The sequence below is a fragment of the Ahaetulla prasina genome, chromosome 8, assembly GCF_028640845.1.
Source record: "Ahaetulla prasina isolate Xishuangbanna chromosome 8, ASM2864084v1, whole genome shotgun sequence".
Lineage (NCBI taxonomy): Eukaryota > Metazoa > Chordata > Lepidosauria > Squamata > Colubridae > Ahaetulla > Ahaetulla prasina.
The window spans coordinates 74,355,911-74,370,393 of NC_080546.1; the positions used below are offsets into that span (position 1 = coordinate 74,355,911).

The window sequence follows — 14,483 nt, forward strand, 5'->3', positions numbered from 1 at the left end:
GTCATCCCTTGTATAGCATTTTTCCATAGTCTCCTTACATCCTTTCTCTATGATGTTCGTTGTGCTTTGGAAAATCAATGCCATCTCCTTCAAAGTTCCACTCATTTCTTCCTTATGAAGCATCTTATTTTATTTTTTAAAAATCCTACTTTTGTTCAGTAGTCCAAGAACCATTTATTCAGACCTAAAGTTGCCTTTCAAGAAGTACACTCATCACAGTTCTTTGTAACCCATAGGTAATCAATAAGTTCAGTTTAAAAAGTCCCAGAAGTTATCGAAAGCCTCTTTACATTCCCTTTACAGCTTCAATCTTCAGGAGTCATTTTAATTAAATAACTTCCTTGTTCTCATATTTGAATCTCCAGTAGTCATGTGGTTAGATATAATCCAATAAATATTTTCATAATCGTTTATATAAGTATTCCCAGACTTGTATATTTTTGTTTTGTCAGCAGATGGTGCTCTCAATTTAAACTTGCCACTAATCAAATTACTTTTAGTCTTTCAATCGTAATTTTCATTGTAATTCAAGTATAGAAGCAGGATAAGTTTTTTAAATAGATAACTCCAGCATTTTAAAATGCCTTCCCATTACCATGTCTTCCCAGTTTAAGAGTCCAATTTTCTGTATTTTCAAAGGTTTATTGTTTTTCTCTTTGCGTCTTTTCCTTCCAGTCCCAGAATGCTTAATCGCCACTTTAATAAATAATTCTGAGCAAATAGTTCTAAATTATTCCTTGGGGTTAGGTTTTAAGTGAAAAGGAATCCTCTTCCCCAGTTCCAGTCACTGTTCACCTACTTCATTCCAGGACCAATCTTAGTTGTTCCTCGGTTGTCCCAGCTTTGTGGCATCCATCTTTAGGGTCTTGCTATGGCTGAGAGGAAAAAAGAACCCCAGCTCAGGTAGGAGAGCTGTGACTCTCCACGACCTCTTTGCTTCACCACCCCTACATGGTGGCTTTAGCTTCTTTCGGAGCCCACCGACGAAGAGAATTTGGCACAGGAGCATGGAGACCCATTCCACGACATCAACCGGAAGTCCCTAAGTCCATCTTCTTAAAAAAGTCACTCAGCACATCTGCTAATTGCAAGTTTGTAAAATCCAGATCTCCTTCAAATTTCTGCAGCAGGTCCTCTGGTTTCCAGCTCCTTCAAATCTTCCAGAATGAATGTAGATTATAGTCCATCCAGTTGTAGGTCTGGCTTGGCTGTGAGATGCTTGGTTGGCATCTGGATATTCTCTTTAGGTTGATTTGAAACCCAGGTATTTTATCAAACTTTTACCAAAGTTTTCAATTTGAATTTGTAGACTGATTTTTTTCCCCCACCAGGCTTTAACTTGATGCATTATTTGCAGTTTTAACATTAAGTAGACTCTCTTGTAGCTGAACTTACATAGACAAAGAAAACAATTCCTTTCAAAGGGAAAAATGTACTATAACAAAATGGCCACAAAGAACATTAATGATATTTTTCACAATCAAGGTGTGAAGAAAAAAAGGAAATGGAAAAAAATCAATTGAAAATTTAAAAAGAAAAAAAATCCAAAGAGTTTTTTAAGAGTTAAATCCTGTAGTGAAATTCGATATAGATGTGAATCCAGTCTGGTCAGTTTCATTGCTCAGAAACTTTAGCTTCTATACAGAAAGTAATTCAGAACCAAAAAACAAACAAACAACAACAATTGCTTTCCTTGTATAGTGTTAACTTTCAATCCAATGATAGAATCATAATAAATTGATAACCACCATGCTATTCATTAGCTAATAGAACTGAGTTCTATACAATATTCGTTATTAGTTTCTTTCTAGTTATAAATGAGGTAAAGGAAAGAGGCAGGAGGGAATAAGGGCAGTATCTCAATCATTGTTCCAGTCTTTCCCTTAATGAGATTATATACCACGTTTCTCTGAAAATAAGACCCTCTCTTATATTTTTCTGAACCCTGAAATAAGTGCTTATTTTTGGGGAGGTCTTTATTATTTTGGGGTGTATGGAGCAAGACGGGGCTCTTCTAGCCATCTTACCTTATTTGCAGCTCTCTCTCCCTAACCCTAACCAGAAGAAATGGCAGGAACCGGCTGCACATGCGTTTAAATATTTTTAGGGAGGGCTTATTTTTGGGAAGGGTTTATTTTCACACATGTGCTCAAAAGCCCGATTGGGCTTATTATCAGGGGAGGGCTTATTTTTGGGGAAACAGGATAGAAATTGCCAGCCTTTCATAGGGCCCTAAAAAACCTAGTTATGTTCCTTGAGCCTAGGAAGCTGAATAAGTCAAGAGCCTCATTCCCTGACTGACTATTGCTAACTGGCCAAGCATTTTGCTCCCATGTAATTTGGATGTTTTTATTGATTAAGCCGCATTTACTGTTTTAATTTTTTTTAATATTTTTAACTGTAATGTGTTTTTTTAATTGTAAGCTGCCCCAGACTCCTTGACTCCGATGGGAGACCATAGAAATTGAACAAACAAGCAAACCCAGGAAAATTAGAACCAGCCTCTTTTTCTGTACTATTTTTCCAAAGAACCCATATACTTTATATTGTATTGTATTGTAAACCAAGCTGCCTAGAGTTGAGAGATGGGCAGCATACAAAATTAATAGATAGATAGATAGATAGATAGATAGATAGATAGATAGATAGATAGATAGATAGACAGACAGACAGATAGATAGATAGATAGATCGTTACAATGAGCAATACTTTATACAATACTAGTTAAGTCAGTTATATCACCATTCCTGTTTTACATTTTGCATACAGAAAAGCTATTCTGACTTCCATCCATTTCTCTGGAAGGAAGGGGATTTGAGGGGTATTAAATAAATCAAGACCCAGATGTCCATTAAGAAATACAATTCCTCATTATCCTATGTTTAATCTTATTAAATCTGAAATTCATCAACACCAGCTAGAATTTCTGTGAAGGAAAAAATCTTTTCTAAAAGCTGAAAGACCTTCTCCATCAATGCAGGTGCACTCAATTAAAGTTATCTGTTTTGAGACCTGTGCTTATCAGCTGCCAATGATACCATAAGCTTGGCAATAAAATGTGTTCCTTTAACTTGAAAAGGATGGCTTGTCTTGTTTTTTTAAGACAGCAGCCGCATTACGGATCAAAATCTATTAAACAGAAAGCAAAGATTATACAATCTATCTAAATGCTTAAATGACTGTACAAGTACTGACATGCATGAAATACTGTAAATTGTCTTTCGTACTTCCACATTGAAATTTTACTTGTATAAAATGCTAGCATCTAATTGCTGCCCTAAATTTCACCTTTTATATCCAATCATTTAGAACTAGATCATGCTGATCAGCAAAGAAATATCTTTGTTTCAAAGCAATCTGTGAACAGTAAGTAAAACCCGGTAAGATATGTACACATACTGTATATACAACAATTACACACACATATAGTATAGGAATAGGCATCATTCTGATTCTTACAAATTTACTTGGACTGAATGATATGATTTGTGATTCTGTCTAAAAAAGTGATTTTTTTAATAGAGAATTTTCAGTTTCAAGCTTAGATTTTTCCCTATCTTTTATGGAAATTTCTTGCATGAAAGCAGATACTCAAGATTTGAATTTTCTCCCTCTCAATCAGACTATTACGCTGTATAAAAAAGTTATTTTTAACTGTTTATAAACAATTTAACTTATATAAACTGGAAGCAACCTCCACAGTCACTAGCACTAGTGATAAGACCTAGAAGGATAGTGAAAATGTCTCCAAACAAACTCAGAGATTACACCAATGATGCCATAGTTGTAACTGAAATGTATCCATATTGCATCTAGTATCATAGAACATCATTAATTTTAAAATTTGAATTCTAATTCACTGTAGAGAATTATAAAATGTATAAAATTCCCCCAAATATTACAATAGCATTACATTAATTCAGGGGTGGGCTTCAAAAATTTTAGCAAGGGGTTCTCTGCACGGTTGCTGGGTAGGCATGGTGGGCATGGCCTAGTCGGCCTCCTGCACCACGGCGGGGGGTATGTGTGCGTTTTTGCCATCCCCGGGCTCCGGAGGCTTTCCTCGAGCCTCCAGGAGGGCGAAAACAGCCTCCCCAGGCTCCAGAGGCCTTCTGGAGGCCGGAAATGGGCCCATTTCTGACCTTCCCAAGCTTCCATTAGGACCATTTTTCGCTTTCCTCAAGCCTCCATGCGTGCCCTGCACTTACCTGCATCCAAAATGGGCCACATGGGGACTCCTGAGGGGTGGAGTAGGTGGGGCCAGCCAGGAGTGGGATTTGGAGGTTCTCTGAACTGCACAGAATCTTAGCTAGAGGTTCTCCTGAATCCCCAGCAGCCCACCCCTGTGCTCATTTTTCACTAATTTCCTTGTTACTCACTGAAATAGTTCAGTCTTTTACTGGCATAAGCACTTGGAAAATACACCTGGACTGCTCTGATTTCAAGAAACAATTACCTGCAGAGTATACAGGTAAAATGTTTGCATCACTGAAGAGTTTATAAAGGTTTTAATATTTCTTTTCTCTCATCCAGGAACTCAATAGTTTTATAGTTCCATGTTCTTCATAGTTGCTCCTTCTGATGTTTTTTTTATTAAAGCGTAATCTTGATTATCTCTCGCAAGGTTGATTTATATCCCAACAGATGAAGGAAAGTTTGAAACCTCTAGTCACATGTCTCTATACCATATAGCTAGGAGGTAGATGGCCATGGAAATGCTGGAAGTATTGTAAATGTGAAACATGGTCGTAAGTCACTCTTTTCAGTGCTGTTGTAACTTTGAACGGTCACTAAACGAACTGTTTTAAGTGGAGGACTATCTGCATGTAATTGTCAGCCTGATTAGGTAGTCCAGTCAGGAAACACAACCAGATGGGCTAATTCTTCTTTTATTGTAACAGAATATTGCAAGTCTCGAAGTCTCTGGAAGTTGTGAAGCTGCTGTGGCTTAGAGGTGGAGCTCTTGCCTCGCAATCAGGAGGTTATGAGTTCAATCCTAGGTAGAGGCAGTTGTATGGTCTCATGCTTGGACAGGGGGTTGGACTAGATGACCTGCAAGGTCCCTTCTGTTAATCTGTAATCTACTTCCCTTTCCATGTCCCCTTTAAATTCCAAAAATAAGGAAGGGCCATTTCTAAACCTCTTGCCTTGCCCACATTCCTGCTGAGGTCTCAGCTGCCTTTTATGTAAGATAACAGATAATGTATTTTGCTTTTAGCATTTAGTCTTTCTGAAAGAAATATTAATTTTCCAGTGAATTTTAGTGTATAAAATATTTTGTAGAAATTCTCAAATTGTTTTCTTTTTTTGGTCAATGTTTAATTTTTTTGATACTAGTTGAAATACAATTAGTATCATTTAAAAAAAGCCCTCACTATAATAATGTCGGAAACTATTCCCAAAAGAACACTACTGAAAATAAGCAAAAGCTGTATAATACTAAGTTCAACCTTCCATGAAGGCTCTGTTGAAGATAAGTTACCTACTCATTGAGTCTATAAAGGACCTTTTTCATGCACAGAATATTCACAATGTGCATATATCTCACAAAGTTTGTTTACTTAGGTCTCAAATGATGCCAAATGCAGCAGCGAATACAAATATATATTAATAGCCGTGATTACAGATCAATAACATGGAGATATTTACCTGTGTGTCAGTCTCCGGTGGCTAATGCAAACAGCTGTTTGTTGATCTTGTGCAATGCATACCTTATGACGTGTACATTTCATCTTTAAGCATGGATCTTTAGCTGGGTCTAAAGCTAAAAACAATTGTAGAGAATATTTTTTTTAAAAAACACACCTTTTCTACAGACATACAGGAAGTATCAGTAACATATTAGTTCCCCAAGGGCAAGGATGTATTGCTGATCTGCTAAAAAGACCAGGTCTTTCCCCACGATAAACAATTAACAGCTAACAGTGAATTCGGTGATCTTAAATTCAGCTGACTAGAACTGTGGTACCTGCTGAATGATTATCTATCTATCTATCTATCTATCTATCTATCTATCTATCTATCTATCTATCTATCTATCTTTCTCTCTCTCTCTCTTTCTCTCACTTTCCTTATTCGGTTATTTTTCTCCTTATTCCTCAGTTTCCCTTCATTTCACTTCCCAGTGCTACTACCATTCACCTTTACCATAACCATCCTGACTTTTGTTTAGTTAATGATTAATTTACAGATTTCAAATTATAAAATATCACATATTTCAGGCAATTATTTTAATTAGCAATTGTTGATTGTATATAACAGTGGTAGTCAACCTGGTCCCTACTGCTCACAAGTGGGTGTTCCAGCTTTCATGGTGGGCGGTAGGGGTTTTGTCCGATACTGAAGTATTTTCCCTTTTTTTTTTATTTAATTGACTTTTTTAAAAAAATTCATAGCATTATTTAAAAACATTTTCATTAGGTTTTTATAAAATTCCCCGTGACAATTTAAATTTCTGAAAATATGCTATTGTATCGCCTGCGCATAAGTTTAGTTCACGTTACATAAGTGAAACTAAATGGCACTATAGTGCGACCGCAAACAAAAGAGCCTCGTCCCAGAATAGCTCGCGCATCTCCCGTCACACCACCCAGCTGTAACAGACAAGCAGAGCTGGTAGTCGGTATCCCACCCCCAACCCAATCCACGATGCATGAGAGGCATGCACAGGCGACGATACACGGTGCATTAATTTGAAACTGGTGGGCGGTTAGAAAATTTTACTACTAACAGAGATACAAAAGTGGGCGGTAGGTATAAAAAGGTTGATTACCCCTGGTATATAACATTTATGTTACCAATTTTTTTTAAAGTGTGGCAAAGAAACTCCAATAGGAACTGTATCCCTAAGTTAACAAAGTGCAGACACTCAGTGGGCAATATATAGCATTTTGGTTTACAGTTCTGGGTCAGGGGACTCAGGTGATCTTTTGCAGGACTGGACAGAAGATCTTGTTCAGCACCTGATGGATTTCTCGGATCCTCTCCCAGTTGGATCCCATGAGTGGAAATAATCCATGTGAAGTGCCAGGGAGAGGTCTTGCCCTGTTCCCTGGGAATAGCTTGATCATATTGGCCCTGATTAAGTAAACAGGGCTCTTGACATTGTCAGTGCCATAACTTGTCAGTTACAGTATATTTTTGTCCCTCCTGGATAGTGAAATCCCCCAAGGTAGTGATTAAGTAGGTGGATCCACCTGTGATTAATATGTCACATTAAATTAAAGGGAACATATCCAGATATTTTTAAGGAAGCCCTGGTTTGCCCTGACCTGCACCCTCCATGTGTCATTAGATTTAAATGCTTGGTTTTAATATATTTGTGTTTTTAATATATATGTATAGATTTATTATTTATTTATTTTTATTTTATTTGATTTTTATACCGCCCTTCTCCCGAAGGACTCAGGGCGGTGTACAGGCAAGATAAAACCAGCAATACAAATATACAAGTTAAAATATCATTTAAAAAACTTATTTAAAATTAGCCTGAAATTAAATTACCATAAACTAAAACCCGTTTAAAATTAATAAAATTTCCCATTAAAATCCAATTTAGAGCGAATAAAGAGATGTGTCTTTAGTTCGCGACGGAATGTCCGGGTCAGGTATTTGACGAGACCTGGGGAAGCTCGTTCCAGAGTGGGAGCCCCACAGAGAAGGCCCTTCCCCTGGGGGCCGCCAGCCGACATTGTTTGGCGGACGGCACCCTGAGAAGTCCCTCTCTATGGGAGCGTACGGGTCGGTGGGAGGCATGTGGTAACAGCAGGCGGTCCCGTAAGTACCCAGGTCCTAAGCCTAAGATACATTTTTATGACTTTAAACCTCTCAGAGTTACCCTGTGGTAAGATGGGTGGCCAATAAATTTTATATATACATACAAAGATACCTACTAAAATTTCTAATTTATTTTTATCTGCTCTTCTTTGGCACAGTGGTTGTCTTAAATTCAGTGTATCCTTTCTTTGGGAAAATACTTTATTTACCTCACTGATTCTTATATGTACATACATGTGTATTCATGTTGGCATGGACACTGTGGTAAAAGTTGCAATTTTTCAAAAAGATACACTTAGGGCCAATTAATGGATTAATGCCAACATGGTAAATGATGTGCTCAGTTATATCCTAAATAAATGTTTTATTAACATTTCCACACTGAACATTCTGGCAATGCTTTGAATCCTGCTGAACTTTCTTTATACAGAAATTCAGAAGTGGCTTTATATAATGAACACAACAATCATATGACAAATTGCTAATGAAGAATTAATTAAATTGATATGGAAGGACAGAATTTTGATTAACTGTGATTACCATACATCAGCGGGCAAACATTTTACCATCTCAAAATCAAAATGTAAAATAATTGCACAATCAAGTAATTCAGTAAGAAGAAACTCACACCACTCTGCTCCAACCATATTAAATCAATATTCAGTTTTATGCTATTATGCAAAGTGTGGATTTGACCTGTGTTAATTTTCAACTTAAAGTAGTTTAAACGTTTAATGCATCAATTTTCTTATTAAACAACAATTTTAAGGTATTTAATGCTTAGCAGTAATCATTTCCTAATGGGGAAAGTATTTTATCTAGTATTGCTGTTATAAATATTATATTTATTTCTTCACAGTTAGAGAAATAGGAGCCAATGTTCCCAATTTAATCTTCAAGTGTAAGTATAAATACTACTCATTTTGCAGTGGAAATTGTCAATGTCCAATTCTAGCCAAAATATTCTGGATATGTTAGCATTAATGTATTCATTTTCATAATAATAAGGGAAGTATTCATAAATTAGTAATTAAGCATCACCTGCACATTTGCAAAAGTAAAAAAGAAACATCCATGCTACTCTTTTGTTACGTTAAAATATTTTAATATATTTGTGTTTTTAATATATATGTATAGATTTATTATTTATTTTATTTTATTTTATTTGATTTTATACCGCCTTCTCCCGAAGGACTCAGGGCGTGTACAGGCAAGATAAAACCAGCAATACAAATATACAAGTTAAAATATCATTTAAAAACTTATTTAAAATTAGCCTGAAATTAAATTACCATAAACTAAAACCCGTTTAAAATTAATAAAATTTCCCATTAAAATCCAATTTAGAGCGAATAAAGAGATGTGTCTTTAGTTCGCGACGGAATGTCCGGGTCAGGTATTTGACGAGACCTGGGGAAGCTCGTTCCAGAGTGGGAGCCCCACAGAGAAGGCCCTTCCTGGGGCCGCCAGCCGACATTGTTTGGCGGACGGCACCCTGAGAAGTCCCTCTCTATGGGAGCGTACGGGTCGGTGGGAGGCATGTGGTAACAGCAGGCGGTCCCGTAAGTACCCAGGTCCTAAGCCTAAGATACATTTTTATGACTTTAAACCTCTCAGAGTTACCCTGTGGTAAGATGGGTGGCCAATAAATTTTATATATACATACAAAGATACCTACTAAAATTTCTAATTTATTTTTATCTGCTCTTCTTTGGCACAGTGGTTGTCTTAAATTCAGTGTATCCTTTCTTTGGGAAAATACTTTATTTACCTCACTGATTCTTATATGTACATACATGTGTATTCATGTTGGCATGGACACTGTGGTAAAAGTTGCAATTTTTCAAAAAGATACACTTAGGGCCAATTAATGGATTAATGCCAACATGGTAAATGATGTGCTCAGTTATATCCTAAATAAATGTTTTATTAACATTTCCACACTGAACATTCTGGCAATGCTTTGAATCCTGCTGAACTTTCTTTATACAGAAATTCAGAAGTGGCTTTATATAATGAACACAACAATCATATGACAAATTGCTAATGAAAAATTAATTAAATTGATATGGAAGGACAGAATTTTGATTAACTGTGATTACCATACATCAGCGGGCAAACATTTTACCATCTCAAAATCAAAATGTAAAATAATTGCACAATCAAGTAACTCAGTAAGAAGAAACTCACACCACTCTGCTCCAACCATATTAAATCAATATTCAGTTTTATGCTATTATGCAAAGTGTGGATTTGACCTGTGTTAATTTTCAACTTAAAGTAGTTTAAACGTTTAATGCATCAATTTTCTTATTAAACAACAATTTTAAGGTATTTAATGCTTAGCAGTAATCATTTCCTAATGGGGAAAGTATTTTATCTAGTATTGCTATTATAAATATTATATTTATTTCTTCACAGTTAGAGAAATAGGAGCCAATGTTCCCAATTTAATCTTCAAGTGTAAGTATAAATACCAGTCATTTTGCAGTGGAAATTGTCAATGTCCAATTCTAGCCAAAATATTCTGGATATGTTAGCATTAATGTATTCATTTTCATAATAATAAGGGAAGTATTCATAAATTAGTAATTAAGCATCACCTGCACATTTGCAAAAGTAAAAAAGAAACATCCATGCTACTCTTTTGTTACGTTAAAATATTTTAATATATTTTTCATGTTCCTACATATAGCAACTAAAATAATCTGAATTTGGATAGATCAACATTGATACATTTACTTTTTTTTTTTAATAATTTCAACTCCAGCACTGAAAAACTAAATGGAAGCAAAGCAGCAAAGCAGCTGCAGTAACTGTCAGCTTACAATAAGCTTTGGAGCCAGTATAGAACAAAAATTAAGATTGTAGTAGCAGCTGCATCTTCTTCATCTGGATTATCAGTTTAAAAGTATTAAAATGTTCTCTCCTACTTGCCAAATATGAATCCTCCCCCCTCACTCCTGTAATAAAGCTTACAGAAACTAACTTGTAGGAAGCTGTTTTAAACTTAAAGAAACTTTGCTTTCTGAATCAAATCCTCTCACAGAAAGTGAACTCAAAAATAACTTGGCCAATTATGAGAACAATGGTTATAATCAGGGTGCATAATACTTAAAAGAGATTTGATACAGACATTGTCGTTGGAAAAATGGAAACATGATGTATAATAGTGGAAAATGTATAATAAGAATAATAATAAAAAAAAAATAACTTGGCCAAGAAACAGACTATGCAGCACAGGTGAATGTCTGAAATCTATATGTTATCTAAATCCCATTTTTTTCTCTATAACAAAACAAAACAAAGCAAATAAGCCCTAGCATGTTTTCTGTCCAATATAATCCCTACCTGCAAAATAAGCCCACTTAAGTGCCTGCACAGCCGGTCTCCCACCCATCCCACCGATACCAACACGAGGTGAGATGAGGCAGGGGATGGAGCTGCTCCATGTGCCCCACATCAGCTGACCACAGGGCTCCCCCTGCCAGGCCTTCCATGCCCCGACACCTGCCTCACCTTGTGCCATTCAGCAAGACCCCACCTGGCCCACTTCTTCTCCTTGCTTATGGACGCAATGGAGCAGGAGGCCAAGCGACATGCTGCTGCTGTGGCCATAAGGCAAGGCAGGTGTTGGGGCATGGATGGCCTTGCTGCATGGGCTCTGAGGTAAGCCAGTGTGGGTGAAATAAGCCCTACTTAAGTGCCTGCACAGCCGGTCTCCCACCCATCCCACCGATACCAACACGAGGTGAGGTGAGGCAGGGGATGGAGCTGCTCCATGTGCCCCACATCAGCTGACCACAGGGCTCCCCCTGCCAGGCCTTCCATGCCTTCCATGCCCCGACACCTGCCTCACCTTGTGCCATTCAGCAAGACTCCACCTGGCCCACTTCTTCTCCTTGCTCATGGACGCAATGGAGCAGGAGGCCAAGCGACATGCTGCTGCTGTGGCCATAAGGCAAGGCAGGTGTTGGGGCATGGATGGCCTTGCTGCATGGGCTCTGAGGTAAGCCAGTGTGGGTGAAATAAGCCCTCCACCTGAAATAAGCCCTAGTGCTTATTTCAGAGCCCAAAATTAATAAATAAATAAATAAATAAAAAGAAAATAAGACCTGGTCTTATTTTTGGGAAACACGCATACTTAGAAGAGAAACTACTGCAATTCAGGAAAACTGCATTATACATCTTTCCTAAAAGTATACACAGAGTTTAAACAAAAGAAACAAACATACTCAATATTTAAAAAAATCTGCTTACCAAAACCACTTCTTAAATCACCAGGATATCTGATAGCTTATTGATTATATATCAAAATAAAGACCTGGCTTACAGTCATCCACCTTTTTTTTTATTTTGCAAGAATGCCTCTTGACCCATGGAGCCTTGAAACATTATTTATAAAACTGGTTTGAAGATTGATAGAGTTAAAGGCTCATATACATGTCACTTCACCATGACTGCCACCATCAGAGCCACAGCCATCACCAGTGGATGTCTATGACATCATCTATGTATTCAGAAATTCTGGATTTCATACCCAACTCTAATGTCTGCCTAATTATAAAGAAATGAAAACCTAAAAAGAAATGAAAATATTTTAATACAAGCTATATTGACAAATCCTAGATCATTGTTGACTTAGTCATACAACAATCTAATAAACCTGTTTTAAATTGTACACACCAGCAGCTGTCTAGCTAAAAGACAAAAGTCTATAGTGTACTACAGGGGTCACCAACCTTTCGGACCTCAGGGACCACTAAATTCATAATTTTAAATCCTGTGGACCACTAATATGATTTTTTAAAAAAAAAGATAAATAGTATTTAGTGCAATATAAAAATGCAAATAATTTTTCTACGGACCACCAAAATTTTCTCACGGACCACTGGTTGGTGACGACTGGTGTAGTAGAATAGTCTAGTAAAATATGGAAATAGTAAAGAATAGTAAAATACGGGAATGGCTGTCTATTTATAGAAAATATACCTTACATACACTTCATCCAAACTCTGGTTTATCTGTTTAAAGAATAAAGATTCAATTTGAACTGAGGAGGTCCAGATTTCAATCTACTTGCGAAGGTACAAATTTAATTCTAAACCTAAAGTTTGATACTACAGTAAAATAATGCTATATTTTGGGTTAACATTCCCCAAAAGGCTGATGTCTGAAAATAAAATCAGGAAAGATAACTATCACTACCACCAATTCAGGAAAGATAACTATACCTACCACCTTTGTTTTTTGGAAGGAAAGTAAAATATAATATACAAATTCGATATAAACAAATTAAACTGTCATTCATGTAACATTAAACTGTCATTCATGTAACATTAATCATGTTATGTCTTCCCGTTTAATCTTCTCAAGGTTAAACATAACCAGTTCTTTCTCTTCATAGGCTTAGTTTTAGGGTGATGAACAAAAGTGAATACAGTACATGGTACCTAAACAAAGAAAAACTTCTATGCCTTTCAATCTTATTGTTGAATATAACAAAAATTAAATTATTGTTAATATATTCCTCATAGGACTATCCTTTAAAACAGTTTAACAGTATTAAGTTGTACCTAATACAAATTCCAAAAATGAATGAAGAAAGAACATGAATTCAAGAACATAAGGCTTTGTAAGCAAGCTCTTTGATACTCATTAAAATTCAAGACTATATTGACTCTATCCTCTAAATATATTCAGAAATATTTGTATTTATTGAATGCCCTTATTCGGGAAACAAGAGTAGAGCTCATTAAGTGAAACAGTTGTGCATGCACAATGATGTATAGACAACAAAGACTAGTTTTCAAAAGCAGCCAGGGCAGGTAATTGAATGATTTGAAAACGTATTGTTTTTATGCAAACTGCAGTATAACCATTGCAAAGCGCTTCTGTCAAATGCTTTGCATTTCACGAGGTCACCTGAATATGAATACTTTGCCTGTTTGCCTCGGATTCAAAAGTCTTAAGTTAAGTAATTTGCAAAATAAATATTCCCACTTTACACGCTTATAGAGAACAGCTTGCATTTCCCAATATCCTGTCCAGTTCTGTATTCTGACTTCATCAAGCCAAGCCTGGTGAAAATATAGGGAGGGTACTAAAAGGGGGAAGATTGATACAGACTAAAAACCTATTTAAGAATAAAAGCTAAACTTCTGACAAGTTGATCTTCAGGTTACAAACCGTGTTTTGTTGGTTTTTTGAAAAGCCATAAGCGTTGGTGCAACTTTTCTTCAAAGAGCTAAATGACTTAATGATAGTTTATGTACTCATTAATAAGACTTACAAAGGTAGCTGTAAAAATAGCAATCCTTTCTGTATTTCCTTTGATGTGCCATGGTTATCTAGGTCTGGTAGTTATTCACATAGGGCCAAATAGATGCTCATTAATATTACAACCTGTTTCCACCCACCAATTATTCTCCTGCAATTGGTATTTGAAGGAATACCACCTACAATACAGAAGAACATCTATTCTTTAGCAATTATAATCCTTGATAAAATAGTTTGTGATTTATCCAATCTGCTTTTAAGGTAAAGGTAAAGGTTCCCCTTATACATATGTGCTAGTTGTTCCTGACTCTAGGAGACAGTGTTCATTTCCATTTCAAAGCCGAAGAGCCAGCGCTGTCTGAAGCCATCTCTGTGGTCATGTGGCCAGCATGACTCAACGCCAAAGGCGCATGGAACGCTATTACCTT

General features: G+C 36.5%; 1 protein-coding gene across 2 annotated transcripts in view; it reads right to left on the reverse strand.

The window, feature by feature from the left end:
- The window catches only part of SPOCK3 (SPARC (osteonectin), cwcv and kazal like domains proteoglycan 3), a 147,821-nt gene that overhangs the window by 84,432 nt on the left and 48,906 nt on the right, over nucleotides 1-14,483 (reverse strand). For both annotated transcript variants that reach the window (XM_058193570.1, XM_058193571.1), the window contains one exon: nucleotides 5,650-5,764. In XM_058193570.1, the coding sequence (XP_058049553.1) occupies nucleotides 5,650-5,764 (115 nt within the window). The remainder of the gene's footprint in view (nucleotides 1-5,649; nucleotides 5,765-14,483) is intronic.